Raw genomic sequence first — 24,439 nt, 5'->3', positions numbered from 1 at the left:
GGACAGTGGAGTGGGGGATGGTTTTGGGATGATTCAAGCACATTACATTTATTGTGTGCTTTATTTCTATTATTATAACATTATAATAAATAATGAAAGAACTATGCAACTCACCAAATGTAGAATCAGTGGGAGCCCTGAGCCTGTTTTCCTGGAACTAGACAGTCCCATCTGGGGTTGATGGGAGATAGTGACAGATCATCAGACATTAGATTCTCATAAGGAGTGTGCAGCCTAGATCCCTTGCATGTGCCGTTCATAATAGGGTTCCCACTCCTGTGAGAATCTAATGCCACCGCTGATCTGACGAGATGGAGCTCAGGCGGTAATGCTTACTCACCCACCACTCACCTCCTGCTTTGTTGCCCGGTTCCTAACAGGCCATGGTCTGGTACCAGTCTGTGACCCAGGGGTTGGGGATCCCTGCTCTGATTCTTCATATATGGCAGTTACCACATTCTACTAGCGGTTTTTTTAATTTATCCAAATACTTTACCAGATTATACCTTGAGAGCACCATTGTATGTATGTCCCTGTAGTGTATAGCATAATACTCAGTACAGTACATTAGTAGGCGCTTGTTTAAATACACTTATTTGAACCTGCATTGTTTTCAGCTACTACCAGTACTTAAAAATATGTGAATGTATTAGCCAGTATATAAAGTTCCTCTTTTTTTTTTTTTTTTTTTTTTTTTTTTTTTTTTTTTTTTTGAGACCGAGTCTCGCTCTGTTGCCAGACTGGAGTGCAGTGGCGCGATCTTGGCTCACTGCAACCTTGCTTCCCGGATTCAAGAGACTCTGCTACCTCAGCCTCCTGAGTAGATGGGACTATAGGCACACGCCACCACGCCCAGCTAAGTTTTGTATTTTTAGTAGAGATGGGTTTCACCATGTTGGCCAGGATGGTCTCGATCTCTTGACCTCGTGATCCGCCCACCTTGGCCTCCCAAAGTGCTGGGATTACAGGCATGAGCCACTGCACCTGGCCCCTCTCTTTTTTTAAACATAAATTTGTCTCCAAATTTGAAGTTTTAAGAACATCTCCATTATTTCAGAATTTAACAAGCATATTTATCCTATCCATGGTTTGTTCTTTCTTTAATTTTAAATTTAATAAGAGATGAGGTCTTGCTATATTCACCAGGCTGGTCTCAAACTCCTGTGCTCAAGCGATCCTCCCATCTTGGCCTCTCAAAGTGGTGGAATTACAGGCATGAGGCCCTGCGCCCAACCCTACCTGTGCTTCTAAACTGTATTTACTCCAGTTTTTTCTTTCCAGTAACAGGGTTCTTTCTTTTTTCTTTTTCTTTTTTTTTTTTTAACTTCAGAGACTCTCCTCTATAAATTGTTTAATTTTCTATACCAGTTCCAGCTTAGAGTTTTGAAATTCACTACCAAGAAATGTGTGGGGTATTTTATTAAAAATATACTGTTTTACATAGGAAGGCAAAGTAATTATCATTTTGTTTCTGAGGTCATATCTGATTTACTCAGCATTTTTTTAGTTCCTCCCCTCTTCCCAGCTGACGTCTCTCTTTAATAAATTCTTTCTGTGGAACAAAACTTAGAGTTTAGGGTCTGTCATAAGAATAGTTTGAAGGTCTTTTTTGCCTAAACCAATTCTGACCTTTGCCTGGACTGAAACTCATTTGCCATTTATCTGTTCCTAGAACCTTGAATGGTCTTACTGTTTATTCCCTTTACTTGGGACTTGGCTGGTGAAAAAGTATTAGTGCCATCATCTATAGGGATGGCCCTATCCATGACCAGTCTGTCATCTGGGTTAATTATGAAAATGTTAAGTTCAGTCTTCACACTCATTGCTGAAAAGACCGCTGTGTTTATATTTCTCCTTCTAGAGAAATGCTTATCTGTCCTTTTGTTTTCTGGACCTAATCCAATTCTGTGTCCAAGATAAATATTCTACTGGCTTCATGCTGTTTTATCTTCATAAAAACAAGTCACCAAATACCTGTGTACTAATGCAGTTCATACAGTAAAAACGTTAATTGCACAGGAGATTCAGATGAATAAAACAATACTTACTTTGGTTTCTCATGGCCAGAGTTAAAAAAACAAAACAAAACTAGATTTACTAGTGCACGGGTCATATGCTATTACAGCTTCAAGGAGCTGCCAGAAGCTCATTCCTTCCCTTTGCATTTTTGTGAATGTCAGTTCTGAAATAAATGAACAAACCCAGGACTTGAAAATAATTATTTCACCTATAAATTGTGCCTGTCCTCATATGGTAATGAGAGTTGACGGTGATTTTTATTTTCAAAAAAACAGCTTGGTTTGGGAAAAGGTGCCTGTAGTCAGTCTTTGCAAGCTTCTTTATTCTGTGAAATTTTTGTTCCCTATTTTCTAAAAACAATAGTGACAAATTAACCAGAATCAAAGGTACTGCAATTTTTATCTAGGGTTTCTTTCTCCTTATTTTTTTGTGTGATTCTCTCTTCATGATGCTACACTTTTATTTTGCCACTTTAATTGACTAAGATGAAATAATTTCTTAGCAGGGGTGGGGATAGGAAACAGCGGTGGGAGAGATTATCTTCAGAGTCTGTATTGCTTTTGGGGGTCTCAGCTTTTGTTTAATTTTAATCTCTAAGTCTGTGGTTTTTGAATTTTACACTTGGGACAGAAGGATCCATGACTTTAGGTAGCTGATCCATCTCCCAAAGCCTAGGAGGGGAGGAACTTGGATTTAGCTGCTGTTGAGAAAGTTCAGAGTGTTTTCAGCCCCCCTGCGTGCAGTTAACCAGAGATCTTTTTAATGGAATCATTTCTTTTCCTTGGCAAACACAAAGATTTGTTTAGCCAATAAAATGTGGTGGGGATTTCAAAGCAGAAATGAGCTATGCATTTTGGAGGTTTAGGATGCCGAAGTTGGGAATTACATGTTGTACAAACCAGTTTTTCCCATAGTTTTCTTTTCTAAAAATTGTGGTGGAAGAGAGGTGTGTACTGGTTAAATGTGCTGCTCTGTGCCAAAGACCAGTATTTCAAAGTATAAATGATAAAAGGAACTTAACTGTAAACTTGATATTTACATGAGTTTTATTTTCCAAAGCAGTTATGTTTATTTTATAGAATAGGAAAAGGCTCACTCGCCAAGGCTACAGAGCTAGCTACCCGTGCGGATAGGCCAAGATGTGGGACGCAGACCTTTTGATTCCTGCATCACACCTGAGCCAATTTTTAGTCCTATGAGTATGGCAAGTTCCCTTGTTGTGTGGTTGAAAAACTGTTATGAATTTGTAGCTAAAATACATTTTTATGCTTTTTAATTCTTACCCAACTATATTCTCTTGTATGTTGGACTTTTTTATTTTCATTAGACTTTTCTTCTTTCTGGCACTGAGGGGCTGAGACATAGACTAGTAACTCTGAAAATCAAGTCCGGTCTCTTTCGTGTGGCGGCCCTGCCTCATTTCTCTTTGCTCTTCTCCTCATACTCTTAAGTCCAGTCAAAGCGAATTTGTCTCAGTTCCTCAAACAATTTTGAGTTTTCTTTTTATGAGGACTTCTTTGTTTGGAACTTGGCTCCTCCCTTCCTTCTTTAACCTAACTCATTCCTAACTAGTGTGGTGATTAAGAGCGGGAGTGGGCTTGGAATCGGACTTCCGGTTTCGAATCCACACACTATCACTTAATAGCTGTATGGTCGCGAACAAGTTGCTTAACCATGCCGTGCTATGCTGCCGTTTTCTCTTTGGTATGTTGGAAATAATAGTAACCACCTCATGGTGGTGGTATGAGATTTAAGTGGGTGGTTCTTGCAGTTAGGACTGTGCTGGGTGCATAGTAAGTACTCTGATTCCTGGAAGCCTTTGCTGATAATGTGCTCTTTCACAGACTCATTGCACTGAGCACTCTGTCCCTCTGGAGTGTAATTGCCCATGCATGACTTACTACTCCCCTCTGAGGACAGGGGTGACCATGCCAACTCTGATTTTGCTTTGCAATGTAAGCGCTTGGCGCGTATAGGCACAAGACAAATGTCTGAATAAATCAATAAGCAAAGCCCCACTTAGCTCATGCTATCATCTTATGTGTTTAACCTCCGCTTTTCTTTCTTTTTGTAATGATCTTTTTGCCTTTTATTTGGGGTTTTTGATGAGTAATTTTAGGAGAAGAGAACTAATAGGGAAGTTGAGCCTAGGTTGCTTTATAGCAGCTTCTGGAGTTGTAACACATGATTGCTTCATGCTGTTTGTCCCCTTTGGGAGAAGAGGCCATACATATGGACAGGCCTCTTGAAAAGTTGCTGTATTCTTTAAGAAAAAATTAAAGTAGGTTCCACATAGAAAAGGCTAGACTCACAAGGAACTTGCAGGTTAACATTGACCGCAAGTCTGGATTTAATCTAATAACTGCTATAGCCTCCCTGCTCCCCAGCCCTCTAAAGGCAGGCTCACAGGATTTCCTGGCAGTTCGTTTTGTTGATCATCAGTTGTGCTGTGGCCATAATGGAGCAGTGGAAGCCACTTGACTCCTTACCTTCCATGCTTCATTTTTAGACAAGAGTAAAAACAATGTAAAAGGAAAAGCTTATGCGAGAGCAGGATATTTTCTGACTAAAAGTAATGATAGTCCATATTTTTCCAACTCCGGGGGTTGTGACCCAGTTAGGTCCTGGTGGTGGTGGATGTGTTCTAGGTGAAATAATGCCTTACCTAAAGGAAAAGGGGGAGAAGGAGTTTGCTGTACTGCTGTGATTTTTTTGTTTAAAGTCATTAAAGGTTTGGTTTGGAGGGTAATACAAGAGTGATACTAGGGAATAATTGCTATAGAATCAGTCAGATTTTCTTTTTTTTTAAGTTATTTTTATTTTTATTATTTGTTTATTATACTTTAAGTTCTAGGGTACATGTGCACAACTTGCAGGTTTGTTACACATGTATACATGTGCCATGTTGGTGTGCTGCACCCATTAACTCATCGTTTACACTAGGTATATCTCCTAATGCTATCCCTCCCCCCTCCACACCCCACAATAGGCCCCAGTGTGTGATGTTCCCCTTCCTGTGTCCAAGTGATCTCATTGTTCAATTCCCACCTATGAGTGAGAACATGCGGTGTTTGGTTTTCTGTTCTTGTGATAGTTTGCTGAGAATGATGGTTTCCAACTGCATCCATGTCCCTACAAAGGACATGAACTCATCCTTTTTTATGGCTGCACAGTATTCCATGGTGCATATGGGCCACATTTTCTTAATTCAGTCTGTCATTGATGGACATTTGGGTTGATTCCAAGTCTTTGCTATTGTGAATAGTGCCACAATAAACTTACGTGTGCATGTGTCTTTATAGCAGCATGATTTATAATCCTTTGGGTATATACCCAGTAATGGGATGGCTGGGTCAAATGGTATTTCTAGTTCTAGATCCTTGAGGAATCACCACACTGTCTTCCACAATGGTTGAACTAGTTTACAGTCCCACCAACAGTGTAAAAGTGTTCCTATTTCTCCACATCCTCTCCAGCACCTGTTGTTTCCTGACTTTTAAATGACTGCCATTCTAACTGGTGTGAGATGGTATCTCATTGTGGTTTTGATTTGCATTTCTCTGATGGCAAATGATGATGAGCATTTTTTCATGTGTCTGTTGGCTGCATAAATGTCTTCTTTTGAGAAGTGTCTGTTCATATCCTTCGCCTACTTTTTGATGGGGTTGTTTGTTTTTTTCTTGTAAATTTGTTTGAGTTCTTTGTAGGTTCTGGATATTAGCCCTTTGTCAGATGAGTAGATTGCAGAAATGTTCTCCCATTCTGTAGGTTGCCTGTTCACTCGGATGGTAGTTTCTTTTGCTGTGCAGAAGCTCTTTAGTTTAATTAGATCCCATTTGTCAGTTTTGGCTTTTGTTGCCATTGCTTCTTCCTTACACTTTATACAAAAATTAATTCAAGATGGATTCGAGACTTAAATGTTAGACCTAAAACCATAAAAACCCTGGAAGAAAACCTAGACAATACCATTCAGGACATAGGAATGGGCAAGGACTTCATGTCTAAAACACCAGAATCAGTCAGATTTTCATGGGGCGGTAGTGAAACACAGAGATCATCTGATCCCAAGCTACTTTCACAGCTGAACTCTTCTTCACCAACCTCAGAGCCTCTGAAAGCAGTGTGTGTGTATGTGAAATCACAGGCTTTTACTATTCAGAATGCATTTTTTTCATACCTAAGATACTGTGTTATGAAGGACAGTTCATTTATTTATTAGAATAATGGCTATAAGTTAACCTGGTTTTTATAGGATGGCCAGGTACTTTGACTGCCCTTTATAATGATGTTTCTGATATGTGCTCTGAGCTCTAAAAGTAAACTTACAAATGAATTTACAGGATCCTCAATAGTAAATGTTCATTCAAAAGCATCTGTTGACAGTTTCCATATTCTAGGTACAAAGTGTTGTTACGGTACAAGAATGAATAAGGTAGCACCCTGCCTTTGAGGAGTTCAGTTCATGGAGGTTTGCTCCCTATTCCTGTGTTACCACATGTGTAACAGGAGCTGACAGTACAGATTAGGTATTCCTAATCCAAAAATCTGAACTGCTCCAAAATCAGAGTAGTTTCTGACTAAAAGCAATGAGAGTCCATTTTTTTCCAACTCCAGGGGTTGTGGTGGCCTGATTAAGTCCTGGCAGTGGTGGATGTGTTCTAGGTGAAACAATGCCTTACCCAAGGGAAAAGGGGAGAGAGGTTTGCTGTACTGCTGTGATTCTTTTGTTTAAAGCCATTAAAGATTGGGAGTAGTACAAGAGTGATACTAGGGCGTAACTTTTGAGCATTGACATGACACATCAAGTGGGAAATTCCACACCTGACCTTATGCGTCATAGTCCCAACACAATCAAAGCTTTGCTTCAAATGCAAAATTATTAAAAATATTATATAAAATAACCTTCCTGCTGTGTATATATAAGGTATATATGAAAGAAACACAAGTGAATTTCATGTTGAGACCTGAGTCCTATCCCCAAGATATCTCATAATGTATATACAAATATTCCAAAATCTGAAAAAACACCAAATCCAAAACACTTCTGATCCCTTGAGGGATTTGGAGTTTTTTCAGATTTTGGAATATTTGTTAATATATTAATGAATCCTATAATAAACTGTAGGATCCTGTTAATATCCTATTAATAAATCCTGGCCATCCTATAAAAACCAGGTTAACTTATAGCCATTATTCTAATAAATATTTTGGTTCGGATAAGGGATACTCAACCTGTATACCAAAAAGTAGGCACAAGGAGATCTTACAAAAGTGCTCTGTAGGCTGGGCATGGTGGCTCACGCCTATAATCCCAGCATTTTGGGAGGCGAGGCAGGAGGATCATTTGAGGCCAGGAGTTTGGGACCAGCTACATAATGAGATTCCATCTCTCCAAAAAATTTTAAAAATCAGTCGGGCATGGTGATGCGTGCTTGTAATTCTAGCTACTAAGGAGGTTGAGGTGGGAGGACCACATGATCCCAGGAGTTCTGAGCTGCAGTGATCTATGATCGCACCACTGCACTCCAGCCTGGGTGACACGGTGAGACGCTGTCTCTAAAATAAAATGTGAAATAAAATAAATTATTAAAGTGCTCAATAAAGGTTTGTTAGATGATTTAGGTGTCTAAGCTTAGTAGTAGATACCTTTAATTTTCTTTTTTTTTTTTCACTTAGCACTTTCTTGGATTTGTATCTTTTTATTTGGAGAGTTAGATGCTAAATACACATTTTAAAGTTGTTTTTATATTTGTGCTCATAATTTCAAAATTCTTGTCTTTCCATCTTGTTTGCAGGTGATTTTCCAAAAATAAACACCAGGTTATCATGATTAGAATTAAACAGTTTTCGGAAAACCTAACCTAATGTAATGGAATGGAGAGAGAGGGGTGAGGGTAACAAGGTAGGTGGAGGAGGGGGTAGCAATAAATGAGAAGGTGGAATTTTATGATGGGAATTTGTGATTTCTTGCTCATCTCTCTCAGGCAGTATTGCTTCCAATCCCCTCTATAACTTCATTTTTATTTTTAGTGCCTACAGACACTCTAGTCTTTCGATGTTCCTTCTGCACTGAGAATCTTTTTTTTTTTTTTTTTTTTTTGAGACAGACTGGAGTGCAATGGCATGATCTCGGCTCACTGCAACCTCCACCTCCCAGGTTCAAGTGATTCTCCTGCCTCAGCCTCCCGAGTAGCTGGGATTACAGGCAACTGCCACCAGGCCCAGGGCTAATTTTTGTATTTTTAGTAGAGACAGGGTATTTCCATGTTGGCCAGGCTGGTCTCGAACTCCTGACCTCAAGTGATCCACCTGCCTCAGCCTCCCAAAGTGCTGGGATTACAGGCGTGAGCCACTGTGCCTAGCCTGCACTGAGAATCCTAAGAGAGTTTTCATGTTGGTATGTTTGTAATACCAGAAATTTTGCCAGTTACAACCAGCTACTGTTAACGTGCAAGAAATTCTATTTCGGAATGCCAAAACAGAGGGTAATCCCTCCCTGCCCAGATGGTCCGATAAGACTATCAGTAATGACCCAGTGCTTCATTTCCTGTGTGTTCTCTACATTTGGCATTCTGCAGTCTGAGGGTTATGTACATTAGGAATCTCGAGTGCAAGCGTGACATGTACAGAAGGCTTGAAAATAGGTAAAACATGGTGGTAGGGGCAGCTGATATCAGGAACACTGTCCTTAGGGGATAACAGACAATGAGATCCAGAGAATGGAGATCTGGAGAAATTAGCCAGGCATGGTGGTGTATATCTGTAGTCCCAGCTACTTGGGAAGCTGAGGCAGGAGGATTGCTTTAGCCTAGGAGGTCGAAGCTACAGTGAGCCATGATTGCACCACTGCACTCTAGCCTGGGAGACAGAGCAAGACTCTGTCTCAACACACACCCACACACATCAGGTACTAAGTACAGTCCTCATTATTTGCAGATTCCTTATTAGTAAATTCACCTACCTACCAAAATTTGTAACCACAAAATCAATACTCTCAGCACTTTCATGGTCACTCATGGACATATGCAGAGTGACAAAATAGTTGAGTCACTTTACATGCATGTTCCCAGCTGAAGTCAAACAGGGTAACCCTCTGCCATCCTGTATCAGCTCTTCTGCTATAAACAAGTGTCCTTTTCACAGTGAATTTAGTGCTTTTTATTTATTTTTTTGTTTTTTTGCTTCGTCTTGGTAATGTCACTGTTTAGTCCCTGTTTATAGTGCTGAAGTGCTGTCTAGTGGTCCTACTGTAAGAAGCTGTGATGTGCCTTACAGAGACAGTATATTTAGGTAAGCTTTGTTCAGGCATGAGGTAATAGTGCTGTTGGCTATGAGTTCAGTGTTAATGAAGCAACAATGTACATTAAATAGGGTATCTTTAACAGAAACACATATACACTACAAACCAAGGTATGTATTAATCTGTTGATGAAAATGTTGTAATCAGAGGCTTTCAGGAACCTAACCCTTTATTTCCCCCTAGAAGCAGTGGTTCGGTATTCACTAATTCAGTGGTCATGGTGACTTTATAGAACATAACTGCTTCACAGAATGAGAATGGACTGCACAGTGGAAGCGCTCTGCAGCACTCTGCAGCCTTAGAATGGAGAAGGTAAATGGGTGGCTTCACCCTAGGATGAGTTTTGGAGGCCAGTCCAGTTGAAGGATAGAATGAGGTAGGGAATCAAAGTGATGACTTATTGGCTTTGAAAGATCAAGAGGTGAAGTCAGGATGGGTTTGATAAAGGAAGTTATCAAGAGACTGGAAGATTGTATGAAGTCAGAGGGCAGGCCTGCAGGGAATAATTACAGGTGCAAGGATCAGAGGGTATAGTCAAAGTCTTGCTGGAAAATGGGGGAAGGTAGAAATGAGGGCAATCAAGGCAGAGAACAACACATTTGGTTTTGGATAGACCCTTCATGGGAACTTTGAGCTCTAGGGGGTGGTATAGGGATACTTAGGTCAGAGGACCCAGAGTGCTGATAAAGACAATTGGAGTGTGCCGACAAGGTGCAGCTGTCTGCGCAAATTTCCAGAAATTCCAAGAACCCTGAGACATGATCTAGGAATGCTACATGTCCAGATGTAAAAGCAGATATAAAGAGGCCTATGCAAAGTATCACATGAGTGGCACGTTCTTTACTACACAGAATACAGTGTACTTTTTCCAGTTACAGGACCCACAGCATTTTACCGTGGAAAGATGCAGAGAAAGAATCAAGATTTGTTTACTGATTAGGTTTAGGGAGACGAGGGGAGGACAGGAGTGAATAGTCAAGAGTTGCTCCAGTTTGACTAATTGCTGTAAGATGCTTTTTGTTCTACAGAGTTTGATGGATGTTATACTTCCAGAGTTGTCTTTATTATCTCATAATTCTTCAGTTTTCAGTTCCCTTATCATGTGATTTTCATTATTATGACATTTAAGGTTGGCGAATGAGCTTACTTATGGTTTGATAAATAGAGGTAATGATTCCTCTCAGTTCTGTTTGCATGGGGGGGTTGTGGAACTAGGTCAACTTCCTCCTGACTGTCTTTGAAGTTTCACTGACAATTCTGGACACTCAGATTCCAGCCTTCCAAGCTTTCCTACTGGCCACTAGGTTAGATTTCATACCCCTTCTATTGGTTGCTGTGGTGGGGTTTGTAAATGGAACAGAGGCAAATCATACTTGTGCCCTACTATTGTGATTTATGTGAAGAGTTGTCTAGAACTGTGCTGCCCAGTTCAGTAAACACCAGCCACATGTCTAGTCAGCCCTTGAAATGTGGCTAGCCAGAACTGAGACATTCTCTAAGTATAAAATTCACATTGGATTTTGAAGACCTAGAATGAAATAAGGAATGTGAAATATTCTGTGAGAAAGTTAATTTTTAATATTGATATGTTGAATTAAGATTTTGTATATGTTGGTTTAAGCAAAAATACTAAAATTAATTTCACTTGTTTTTTGTTTGTGGGTCCTGCTTTGTGGCCCAGGGTGGAGTGCAGTGGTGTGATCATGGCTCACTGCAGCCTTGACCTCCTGGGCTCAAGCAGTTCTCCTGCCTCAGCCTCCCAAGCAGCTGGGACTACAAGTGTGCCACCATGCCAGGCTAATTAAAAAAAAAAAAATTTGTTTTTATAGACAGAGGGTCTCCCTATATTGCCCAGGCTGGTCTTGAACTCCTGAACTCAAGTGATCCTCCCAAGGGAGCCTCAGCCTCCCAAAGTACTGGGATCACAGGTGTGAGCCACCGCATCCAGGCCTCACATGTGTTTTTCTTTTTATCTTTTTTAAGTTCTAGGGCACATATGCAGGGAGTGCAGGTTTGTTACATAGGTAAACGTGTGTCATGGTGGTTTACTGCACCTATCAACCCATCACCTAGGTATTTAAAAAATATGGAACACTTCATGAATTTGCATGTCATACTTGTGCAGGGGCCCTGCTAATCTTCTCTGTATCGTTCCAATTTTAGTACATGTGCTACCAAAGCGAGCACCTCACGTGTTTCTTATTGCAGTTTTTAAATATGGGTACTAGAACATTTAAAATTATATTTGAGGCTTATATTATCTTTCTGTTGAACAGCACTGTCTCTTTGAGTGATTTTTTGGATTTCCATGGAATAATTTGAAAATGACTGTATTAAATGATATACTTCTAAAGAAAAGTCTTGGGTCCAGTTACATTAATCCTCTCGAAGTTGTTAGTATACCTGAATGTATCCCTTATAAATAAAAGGATTATTGTCATAAGTACTAAACACCCTTCTGCTAACAGAAGTTTATTCATTTTCCTGGGAAATTCTTCTGTAATAAATAAAATGAAGTCAACATTTATGTCAGTTCTACTGGATGGAATATAACTGAATCCCTTTAAGAATTGGTATCAGGGTTAGCATTAGCTTGGATTTTGGACGAATCAAATGCAGTCATATTTTTAAATGTGCAGTTCTTTCTCAAAGGAGCTTCTGAATCTATGTCACATCGAGCCGTGGTATAATGAGGTTTTGTTGTCCCTGAGAGAGTGACTATTTTCAGAACTTAGGTGAACAGCTATTTGCAAGGCAGCCTTAGTAAATATGGTAGAAAAGAGGTTCATTTAAAAGTAGCTAGTTTAAGAACCACTTACTAACTGCCTGATCTCTGCTCAGTGTTAGTATTAACTGCACGAGCAAAACACAAAAGAAATTAAAGGTGTGGTCCATGTCCTCGAAGTTCATCATCTGGCTCAGGAATTCCTAACTGGCATCTACATTCTGATGTATCTGATGAGATGTAAGGAGCGATTAATACCTTTTTGATAGCAGCTAAAGCACTAAACTTTGAAAATTATTTATTAAAGATCGCAGATCCAAAGTTACCTTGAGGAAACACCACTTCCACACATGTTCTGTTATGGGAATTGTGCATGGCTTGCAGGTATTCTTCCCTAAACCAGGGTCCCCAGCTCCTAAGCCAAAGACCAGCCACATACACAGAGCAGCAGGCAAGCCAGCGAAGTTTCATCTGTATTTATAGCTGATCCCCATCGCTGATGTTACCGCCTGAGCTCCGCCTCCTGTCAGATCAGCAGTGGCATTAGATTCTCACAGGAGCACAAACCCTATCGTGAACGGCGCATGCAGGTGATCTAGGTTGCGTGCTCCTTATGAGAATCTAATGCCTGATGACCTGAGGTGCAACAGTTTCATCCCGAAACCATCCCCCACCCCCAGTCCATGGAAAAATTGTCTTCCATGAAGCCAGTCCCTGGTCCCAAAAAAGGTTGGGGACCACTGCCCTAAACCGTGGTTGGTGGCAATGTGTAGACACAGTGACTGTTGTTCCAAGGTATAGCCAAGGGGAAAGTTGAACCATGGTTGTAGCTGGGGAGGTTTCTGAGCTACAAGAAAGGTAGAGGATCCTTCAGAGGCGTTATTTATAGAGTCCATTCTGTCTTCCTATATCAAATATTGAAACGTTTTCAGGAAGGGACCATGTGGGAAGTTTTTATAGAACAGATGGCCCTTGGTTTGGGTCCTAAAAGAACTTAGAGGATTCAGCTTGCAAAGTTAAATGAGGGGTACTTTAGAAGGGGAAATTGATGTGACTGAGGATATGTGGGGGGTTGAAAGGGGATTTATGAGTGGAAGAGAGAATACCTTATATTAATTTGAAAGATAATTGTTTCACAGATATAATTTTCTAACTGTTGCGCTAATTTGTTCTAGACCTTATTGTTCCCAAGGAACTTTGTGATGAGTCTAACTCAGAGTGTTTAATTGCCTGGCGCTTCCAGAGAATTGGCTATGCTTTTGGGGGAGGGAAGATAGGGTGGGGAGGTGATTGACCTTCTTGGGTAAAATCATTATTTGCCAGGTATCATTGTGGCCTGAGTTACTTATCTTGGCTTCATGTTGTATAAACACCATGCAATCATCTATGAGCTTAGCAACTCAAATAGGACAGTGAGTACTTTTGGGCTTGTGTATATAAAAATTAACACATCACATTTGTCTAGAGTTTTATGGTTTTTCAAAGGGACTTTCAAATGCTCACATTTAACATCTCCAACAATTCTTGTCTATTTATGGTTAAGGAAACTGAGGCCCAGAGAGTCTAGTGTCTTTCCCCAAAGTCACATGGGTAGTGGATGACTAGGCCAGAACTAGACTTAGCTCTTGCCTTCTCATCGAGGGTTCTATTCCCTGGTATGACACCCTCTCTCAGCAGGGACCCTGCTGACGGTGACTATGCGCTGATGGCTGGCGTCTCCTGAGTTCCTCGTACTCAGCCTGATCATGAGGAACTGACTCAGAGAAATGAGAGTCTGCTGATTCAGAGCTGGATATCCTTTCCCAGTCTTTCATTCCTAGCTTTCTCTTCTCCTAAATTGATTTCTGTCAACTCCCAAGCAGCTTTCTTAGTCGTTGTGGCTATCAGAACTCTTAGAGCACTTTAAGAGTCTTTCTCACTTAATTTACCAGCAATAAATGTATTGCATGGGAAACCTTTAATTTTAGCTATATTTTGGGTAGGTATCACTATTTTTTCCTGTCAAACCAAAACCGAAGGAGAACTGTCACTAACTTAATCTCTACATAGATTTCCTTTAATAATGCTCATTAACTTTGTTATTCTGTTATATACATTGACTTCCATTGAATGGATTTGTAGCAGGTCAAGAATGAGTGGGATACCAGTACGAAGGCTATTACGGCAGTCCTGGCAAAACACTGGATTTTGCTGGGCATGGTGGCTCACACCTATAATCTCAGTGCTGTGGGAGGCCCAGGCGGGCAGATTGCTTGAGCCCAGGAGTTTGAGACTAATCTGGGCAACATGGTGGAACCCCGTCTCTACAAAAAACACAAACATTAGCCAGGTATGGTGGCGCTTGCCTGTAGTCCCAGCTACTCAGGAGGCTGAGGTGGGAGGATTGTTTGAGCCTAGAGGTCGAGGCTGCAGTGAGGCATGATCTTGCCACTGCACTCTAGCCTGGGTGACAGAGCAAGACCCTGTCTCAAAACAAAACAAAACAAACAAAACCCCAAATCCACCAGGCTTGGATTAGGGTGGTAGCAGTGGAGTTTGTGATGGAAGCTACAGTCTCTCCATTGGCAGGGGTTAAGAGGGAGCCAGGAGTGCCACGGGCTCCAGAGAAAACTTCTTGCCCAGCCTTCGTGTCACTAGTGTTGAGAGAAGAGAGGGCCTTCTGGCAAGACCTTCTCCCACACCTTGGGAGACCTGTTACTCCATCACCACATCTGCTTTGAGACTGTTGACACACTAATTTAATTTTCTTCTTTATCCTGTTTACAACTGTTTACACTGACAGCCTTTAAAAGACTAAAGCTTCTAGGGTTTTTCGTTTTTGTTTAAGTTTTTGTTGTTGTTGTTGTTTTTCAGAGACAGGGTCTTGCCCTGTTACTCGAGCGGAAGTGCAATGGTGTGGTCATAGCTCACCACGGCCTCAAATTCCTGGGCTCAAGTGATCCTCCCACCCCAGCCTCTTGAGTAGTTAGCATGACATGCATGCACCACCATGCTTGATTACTTTTAAATTTCTTATAGAGACAGGGTCTTGCTATGTTGCCTAGGCAGGTCTCAAACTTTGAAACTCAAGTGATCCTTCCACCTCGGCCTCCCAAAGTGCTGGGATTACAGGTGTGAGCTACCGCACCTGGCCCTTCTAGATTTTTTCTTAATCCAAATCTTTACTCTCCATATAAGAGATGGATAATTAGGTAAGTTTCCCTCCCACTGAATATTCCCTATTGCTTACCCTTCCCCTGCTTCATCTTCTGCAATAGCACTCACCATTTGTTTTGGCACACTGAATATTTTTCTGAATTATTGATTTTCTTCTCCCACTATCATGTAAACTTCATAAAGGTGGCAGGGGTTTGGTTCATGTATCATCAGCATCCTGAACAGGGTCTGGCATATGAAATGTTTGAAAAGATGAAATGAGTGGAGTTTGAAGTCTTTAGATAGCACATTTTAAAAGCGAGTTCATAAATTATTCTACAAAAGCAATGAAATGCCTTTATAAACTGGAAGAATGTCAGATGTTCTTTGTTTTGTTTAATCCTATTTGGTGGCTTATGTAATTATAACACAGATTAATGAATAACTCTTAGTAATTCCAGAATTACCCTAATGGCAATAATAATATGTATTTGTATGATGCCATTTACAGTAGCCTGAATGAATTTTTTATTCCTCTGTGAGATAAATAGTTGTATCTCAATGTTACAAATGTTAAAAATTATAAATGCTTAAAAATGTTGTAAATGTGAGAGAGAAGCCTTTTCACAAAAACATTCCTCTCCCGGAAAACAGAGACCAGTCTAGTGTGGGACATAGGTGTGTAGTTGGTTAGTGCAAGGCATATGAGAAGGTACAGAATGATGAGAAGGTTTTACCTTCATGCTGATGAGGTGGCTAAATTGTCAGTAGTAGTTTTGGGCATGTGAGCTGCTGCTTCTCAATACTGACAGCATTTTAGGGGACTGGACTTTGTACAGTTCTGCATTGCCTGCTGAGGAATCCAGGCATCAGCAACGGAAAGTTCCAAAGCATTAACAGAAGATTTCATTATGTTATAGCTGCACATCCAAATTGAAGGGAGCTGGAGATAGCCAAGAATTGTCTGCTAGGTAGTTTTCAGACATGCGTCTCATGAATTAAATAATTTTAGTTCTGATGTGGAGATTGGGAGCACTGAAAAGTGGCACTACCGTATAGCAGTTTTCTGTGACGTAGGTAGAGTAAGCAAATGTGTTAAATAAGAATTTCTGCAAGAACTCTTCCAGACACCTTCTACCTTACTTGATAACACGGTGTCCTGATCACATGATTTGCAGAGAATGAGAGATCTGTGAATGATTACCGAGATGATGGCCCCAACCCAGTAGCTCAGCTTCCAACTTCTTAAGCAGCTCTGGACTACCGATACCTTTCATAGGTCCAAATGCTAGTGACAACCTGGCTGGAAATTAAAGTTAAACTTTAAAAGTTATGTAATATTTTGTTGCTGATGTGTTTCTAACTTTTGGCTGTCTTAAAAATAACCGCATAGCTGCTCTTAATTTCAGGGGAATTAATGATTTTATGATTATAATTTAATCATGGGGATGGGTTGTAAAAATCATACATAAGGAAATAGGTTGTAGATTGAGTTATGATATTGGAACTTTAAACAAAAAAGTCATGAAAGTCTTTGTCCAAATTGCCAGTTATCTCCCTGATTCTAGGAAGGTTGAATCATTTTACCGAGACAAATAGATACGCAGTGCCTTTTCTTTTGGGCAGAGAGTTACACTGCCGGCCTGACCTGGCCCCCTCTTTTTGGTGTTAACGTTTAGATATGAAATAGTTACAAACCCAGCTTTATTGTAGCTCTTCTGGGCCGCTGTTTCGTTTATCAGGTTGGGGATTTCCTGGAGCCTTCACTTTCTTTTCCTTATCTCTGTATTGTCTGGATGCTGGTACCTGGTCAGATAGCCTTTCAGTAGCACTTTTTCAAAAAAACGTATAATATGTGTACTACAAAAATTCCTCTCATTGTTATGTATATTGCATTGCTGCTTGGTACTAAACAAAGTTTCCAAATAAAGGGAAATTGTGAAGCTTTGTTTAAGATACTTTAAGAGGGTAATGGCTACGGCTATATACTTTTGCTGGTTTTTATAAATATTAATGATAGCAATTATGTTGAAGGAAAAATAGTGTGAGTCGAATTGCACCCTTCCAGGGTGAGTGCTTTGCTTTTCCTTTCAGCTGTCAGAGATTGTTTTGCGTCTGACAATTCTCTTGAAATAAAGCTTGCAGAATTATTACAGATTAAGGAAATCAAGTGACCATTAATGGCAATAATTTTTTAAAAAAAGTTTTACCCATTGTTTGTAAATAATACGTGCCTATTATTAGAAAATTCAAAAATATAAAAGAATTTTTAAAAAGCATCCTGATCGTGGCTACTCAAAAGCATTCTGATATTGTTTTTCTACGCTTTCTTTTTTCTGTTTTCCGATATTTCGTTTTTCGACATTTAGTTTTTAAAAGCATACTTGTTATCAAACCGCATATGCAATTTTTATCCCGTTCTTTTTATTTAACATAAGAATTTTCTATGTTTCACAGATTTTATGAAGATGTGCCACTCATTCACTGATTCTTTGAGTAACTGGGTGGCTTTTCTCTGTGCTCTGGGTGCCAAATGCTTTGCTTTTTAAAGTGTGGAGACATGGGAGTAGAAAATCATCTAGATTATAATTAGGAACTGCACATCTTCCTGAATTTCCATGTAACTTTGATCTGGATCTGAAAGTTAAATTATTTCCCAGGTAGTTCCACATTTTAAGTCAAAACAATAATACTGATTGATTTTTATTGTATGTTTAAGCTAACTTCGTATGGATTTTTAAATATATATATATATATCACTCTGCTAGGAGTCTGTCCCTAGCTGAAGTGCTGGACGGGCAGTAGAGGGCAGAGCAGAATCCTGGGGAGGCGGTGGGGGCTGGTGCGCCCGGCTTCTGCACAGGGATTGTTTACAGGGGTGAGTGAGTAGGGCAGGGTTCATGGCAAGGTGTCCGACAAGATACTTAGTCACTCACAAAGCACATGACTTGGGCCTTGTCCTCAGAGGACCGAATTAGTGAGAATCTAAACATTTTAGGTGGCACAGAATATGAGATGTAGAAGAAAGAATTTGACTTATCAGCCAGTGATATCCAATTGCCTCCTCCTTTGCTCCTTCCCAGATCTGTCCCAGTGGTCAGGCGCAGACGTGGTATGAGGACAAGCAGGGTGGGCCCGCTCGTGAGCAAGGATGCCTGGATTTAAGGCCTGACTCTGCCACTGACAAACCGTATACCTTGGGCCAGTTCATTAACCTTCCTGTGCTTCATTCTCCTCATCTGTTAAGAGAAGATATTACTACTGCCTACTTCCTATGGTTAAATGAAACACATAGAATAACGCTTGGCACATAAAAGAGCACTCAGTGGATCTACCTAACTACCAGTGTTTTCTACCCTATATGTCTGAATTTGTATATATTGACAAATTTCCTTAGCACTGAGCTTATCAGATGAGTTTAGATGGCCTTAGGGTAGGTGTGTTACTCCTTGATCGCACACTTAACTGTTACTGTGAGGATGGCCTGCTGCTTAGCTAGCTATTAGGAACTATCCATGGTCACGTTTCTGAAAACAGCCAAGTATTGACAGACTTGGTTCCGATCATGGATCTGTCTCCAAAGCCCATTCCCCTAAAGTAGACTGCTTCAAAAAAGCTTTCACACCCCTTACCTTAATCTACTTGCTCTAGGCTAGGAGGAGGACCTATTTTGTTTTGAATAAACTTTGATTGAATTATAATATACAAAACAGTGTACATATTCGGGTTGCCGTGTCTTCACAGTACCAGTACTGGGATCAAGAAACAGCATCCCATAACCTTTTTGTGTCTTTCTGGGACCATGCTTTGAAGTCTCTGGTAGAAAGATTTGTGATCATTTGTTCTTGTGCAAGGAGGAGGCATTATGGAAGATAGGGAATTACCCTGATAAAGAGGAGGATCAGTTGTGATGCTGTGGATCTTAAACCGCCCCCACTCACTCCCGTCCTGTATTTATTTCTCCATTTTTTTTCATTAATGTAATGCAAATATCAGAGAAAGAGGGATTGTGGTTTTTTTTTTCTTTCAAGATTGGACATAGTGAGAGGAGAAAGATTCTTTATTGCAAGATTCATTAAATGAGAATAATTGGAATGGACTTTTTAGGGAGCTGTATTAAGTCTTAGATTTTTCTCCTCCAGACTACGTTTCTCAATTGTTGCTTTTGAGTTAATTTTTCATTACATATCATGATCATTACTTTTCATCATGTGAAGAATGTAACGTCAAGGAATTACAGAAATGCATGAATACTTACCTAGAAACTTTCATGACTTTAATTCTCCCAACTCTAAATTAGGCATGGGAATGGGCTTTTTCTCAGATGTCAAATCTTGGATTGGAGGTGGGTCCTGGCAGCACTGCATCGGAAGGTTTTGGAGAGGAGTCTGGCATCACAGGAGACAGAGTTGTGATTGATTAGAGATTTTGGTGACAGGGAAAACAGGTCTTGAGTACCAGATATTTGCCTTTGATGATCTAAATGATACTGTGCTATTTATTGATTCTTAAACTTGGTACTCTTCTGTAGGACCACTTAATACCTGGTATATCAGATTGGAAACAGTACAAATAGCAGCTTTAAAAAATTGAAGTAGTAGTCTCCCTTCCTTACATGTACCACATGGATTCATCATGCTTTCATACTTCTGTGGTCCTCCCTTCCAGTGTCTTAGAAAAAGTTCATCAGTATTGTGAAAGTAGCAGCGGTGGCAGCAGCAGCTCCAGTCAACAACCTATTGAACTGCATGTGGAATGTGGGAGTCTAGTCAGTGATTGCAGACACTTTTGTAAATGTGTAAACTTTGGATAACCTGAATTATTTTCTATGATACATGGATGAACTGTAGAAAGGAAATAGATAACTTGGCCATGTGTAGGGTTACAAATACAGTGGATAATAAATTGTAATATGCATAGTATTTAATATTTAGGAGCAGGCACCCAGCATGATAATGAATAACAGTGTGAATACTTCTATAATTGTATGATTCCATTTTAGGAAAGAGAAGATTGAGGAAAAAAGGGAGACTGAATTGAGGGAGAGAACAGACTCTTAAGCATAAAAGATGTACACATACCTCCTCTTAGTTACTCTCTGAGTTGCTCTCATGTCTCAGAAGAGTGGTTGTGAGGATACCATTATGCTTTTTCCACTTACTGAAGAAATTGTAGAGCTCCTATTTAAACGTAAGGAAATTTGAAGTCATATAGAGACATCCCCCTTTAAATATAATAGTTGTGGTTTTGTTTTTCATTTCTACTTTACTACATTTTATCAGATTTTGAACTGTGGAATTAAGGCTTATTAGCCGAGTAACAGAGGAAATGGCATTTTCACTTTTAAAAAAATCTAAAAATCCTTTCTGTTAAGATATCATATTGGTCTCACTGATTGGAGTAATCACAAGATATTAAAAGCCTCTATGGGAGCTTTTGCTGTAGTAAATGAGGGAAAGGGAGAAATGGAGTGTGAGTGTACAAGCAACGTCCTGATCAGACTGTATGCATCTGACTATCTGACTATGAAAGAAGCACACTGCTTGTGACAGTTAGATTCATATCATAGTTTTCTTGTTTGTTTTTAGATGGAGTCTCGCTGTGTCGCTCAGGCTGGAGTGCAGTGGCGTGATCGTGGCTCACTGCAACCTCTGCCTCCTGAGTTCAAGCGATTCTCCTGCCTCAGCCTCCTGAATAACTTGGGACTAGAGGCATCCACCACCACACCTGGCTAATTTTTTTGTATTTTCTTTTTTAGTAGGGATGAGGTTTCACCACATTGGTCAGGCTGGTCTCAAACTCCTGACTTCAAATGATCCGTCCACCTCAGCCTCCCAAAGTGCTCCCAAAGTGGGATTATAGGCGTGAGCCACTGCGCCTGGCCCATATCATAGTTTTAATGCAAATATTTAGTGTTATTAAACCAGTTGGAAAGTATCTGTTGGACATCTAAAAGGGATAAAACCTGCATGAAGTACAAAAATGAATGTTAAGACCCAGACTAATATGCAAAGAATTTATAATCTAGTTAGGATCATAGAAGTATTATACACTTTTTTTTTTTTTTTTTGGAGACAGGGTCTCTCTCTGTTGTCCAGGCTGGAGTGCATTGTTGCGGTTGTAGCTGACTGCAACCTTGAACTACTGAGCTAAGTGATCCTCTCACCTCAGCTTCCTGAGTAGCTGGGACTACAGGTGCATGCCACCACTCCTGGCTCATTTTCTAAGTTTTTGTAGAGATGAGGTCTTGCTATGTTGCCCAGGCTGGTCTTTAAATCCTGCTTCAAGTAGTCCTCTCGCCTTGACCTCTCAAAGCACTGCAATTACAGGCATGATCTACAAGTGTTTTTTATAGTGCTTGCATAAGTAATCTTTTGGTTCTCTGTTAAAAAGAGAAAGTGACTTTAAAGGCAGTTTATGGGAGAAAGAACTCATGATCAGTGGCCATGGCAGTTAAGTTTTAAGCTCAAAATGTGTTCCTCTTGGGAAAAGGAATTCATTTTCTTCTAATCTGGTTTTATCTTGATACTATCAATTTAGCATGTGCCGCAGAGAATTCAAGTTGTCGTACGTGTGTTGCAATTTTTATTTCTCAGGAGAGGGTGAATTTCAGCTATTTTTTGAGTTCATGTTGAAGGAATTTTAGGGATTATATATATAAGAACGTCTGAAGGTAATTGAAGGCCCTGCCATGACATTAGTTTTTCTCACACTTGTGGAGTGAAATGTATGGATACCATATATTAAAAGTAATGGCAAAAACCGCAATTACTTTTACAGCAACCTAGTACAAAGGTACATTTACAAATTGCTGAAGCCCAAGTACCAGACAAGGGTTCATCAGATTTTAGGAATCCGTTAATGTTTTCTTCACCAAATTCCAGGACTAAAAAAGGAAAAGAATTGGGGCAATCCCTTGTAGTTTTGTGTGTAAAGATTTGACCTGTATTCCAAAGATCTTGATTTTTATTTCTAATAAAAGAAAAATATTTTCTTTGTGAACCCACAGAATCCTATTGATTCTGTAGCATTGTTCTCCTTTTTCAGATGAAGTATATTAGTGTCAGAAGTCAAAATTGAGCTGCTTTTGTCCTCAGGTTGGGCTTTCTCATTTGAATATGCCTAGGAATTCAGTGCAAGAGTTCTGAGGGTTTATGGCTGCTCGTTATCATTACTTTTTTTTCTTGTATTAAAGCAAGGATACATCCCTAATCTGCGTCCCACCTCCCCTTGTCATCTATACATTAAGTCCTACATTTGGCTGTTGTGGGTAACCATCCCTCACTTGCTGTGGATAGAATTTTGCAAGATTGCAGAGTAAGACCTGTCAGCTGACACTGGCTCACATGAGAGCCATTAAGAGGGTGGTGTGGCCAATGTCAGAGCAACCTTGCTGCTGAAGGCAAGTCACTGCATTGCCCAGAGCCATATGAACAGGTCTTGTGACCAATTAATCGACTACTACATAATCTCCAGCTAGGGAGCACAGATGGAGTGAGTCAGTCCAAGCTGCTCAACCTGTTAAGTGTCTTGTCTTTGCTAACTGGAGTGTAAGCTTAGGAACAAAAGTAGGACTTGTCTATGTTTGTAATAGGATTGCAGACAGCGTGTTTTATGATGTGATAGATGGATCTGACTTCCTAAATTATTGGCAGGCTTAATTTATGGAACAGATGAATGCTCCACCTTTTTTTTTTTTTTAACCTGTGAAAGGGGAAATTAGTACACTGCTGCCAAGTAGCTTTTCTTACATACTGTGAAGGGAGTGAAATGATTGTTTAGAACTGCTGGTCATTACGGAATATTCCTCACGTAACAAAGGAACTTCAGGATTTGTCTCCAAGTCCATGTTGATGGTCAGGATAAACCGGAAGAACATTAAACCGCTCAGGAGATGTGTGGCGGCACAGCGAAGACCACAAACCAGCCAGGGAACTGGCAAGACTCTGCCAGATGTGTGAGTGATGCCGTTCCTGGTGCTGGGAGGATTTACAGGGCGCTTTTACGCACAAAGATTAAAAAACACGCCGGGGTAGACAGGAGCACTGACCACACGGAACTCGACAACAGGTTTGAAACTTTAGTCCTGTTTCAAAATCTCAGATAATTTTGTATTTAATTTACTGTGTACTATAAGGAGGCAGAATTGTATTGATCTGAAAGTTGTTGTTTCTCGTAAGTGCTTCTAAGTAGGAGAAATGGGGTTATTGGTGGGTGTGCGGAGTCAAGTCCCTTCTCTTACAGAAAAGATGTAAGCCTGGGTATTTTTTAGTGACTATGGTGACTCCACTACCCATCTGTTTTCTTCTTTTCATTACCTCTACTGGAGCCAACTTACAAGAAATGTTTACATCTTTGTCCCTTGAAACTTGGATGAAACTGTTCACAGTAATTATCAGGAAAAAAAGGTGCAGTCCTGAAGTACCAGCACAGTTAGTAGACGGGGCTCAGGCCTGGGCATTCTCACTTCATAGTCTGCATGGTGACCAGGTGGTTGTGCTTTTCCAATTGGAAGCAGGGTGGTCAGAGAGACCCAGTCTTCCTCTGGAAGACCCTTTCCATGAGGAGGATGTTATGAACAGCAACTTTTAATAATGGAGCTTGTCTAAAAAGAATAGCATACTTGTAATATTCTTTTTGGTTTATTTCATCCACTTTGGAAGAATGTATTAATTTTATTATTAGTGGTACTTAATTGAAACCCTATTTGTAAAGTATTTTATTGCATATCAATAAAAACAAAAAACTGTTTTGAGAATTACATTTCATTCCAAATTCTTCCATAGATAGATAGTAAGGAGAGCTAAAGGTTAATGATTAGTGTAAAAACGAGTTTATAAGTTCATTTAACCTGGGCATGGTGGCTCAAACCTGTAATGCAAACACTTCGGGAAACTGAGGTGGGAGAATCACTTGAGCCTAGGAGTTCAAGACCAGCCAGGGCAACATATCAAGACCCCATCTCTACAAAAAAATTTAAAAATAATTAGCAGGGCATGGGGGCATGCATCTGTGGTGCCAGCTACTTGGGAGGCTGAGGTGGGAGGATCACTTGAGCCCAGGAGTTACAGCCTGCAATGAATTGTGATTTTACCACTACACTCCAGCCTGGGCAACTGAGCAAGACCCTATCTCTTTAAAAATAATAATAATAATAAAATAAATTCACTTAAAACATTTTTTTCTTACAGAAATTTTCTCAAAATTAACATGTCTCATCAACTGTTTATCCCATAAGTATGTTTCTTAGTTTGGTTAAA

The 24,439-nt window shown here is 40.1% G+C and overlaps 1 protein-coding gene and 1 non-coding gene across 6 annotated transcripts in view; one reads left to right on the top strand and one right to left on the bottom strand.

The window, feature by feature from the left end:
* Window positions 1-24,439, top strand: part of FNIP2 (folliculin interacting protein 2) — a 138,145-nt gene that overhangs the window by 15,457 nt on the left and 98,249 nt on the right. For 2 of the 5 annotated variants that reach the window (XM_050790939.1, XM_050790937.1), the window contains exon 1: window positions 716-23,249. The exons of 2 other annotated variants lie outside the window; for them this stretch is intronic. In XM_050790939.1, the coding sequence (XP_050646896.1) occupies window positions 23,074-23,249 (176 nt within the window). In that variant the 5' untranslated portion in view covers window positions 716-23,073. Of the gene's footprint in view, window positions 1-715; window positions 23,250-24,439 lie in introns of those variants that run through there. One more of the 5 variants, XM_050790941.1, reaches the window with a different exon arrangement.
* LOC126955932 (U6 spliceosomal RNA) lies at window positions 11,400-11,506 on the bottom strand. The gene has a single exon (XR_007726194.1). It is a non-coding gene; the product is annotated as a U6 spliceosomal RNA (small nuclear RNA).

Source organism: Macaca thibetana, chromosome 5 (genome assembly GCF_024542745.1).
Source record: "Macaca thibetana thibetana isolate TM-01 chromosome 5, ASM2454274v1, whole genome shotgun sequence".
NCBI classification, from domain to species: Eukaryota; Metazoa; Chordata; class Mammalia; order Primates; family Cercopithecidae; genus Macaca; species Macaca thibetana.
This window is presented reverse-complemented; position numbering and strand designations above follow the sequence as displayed.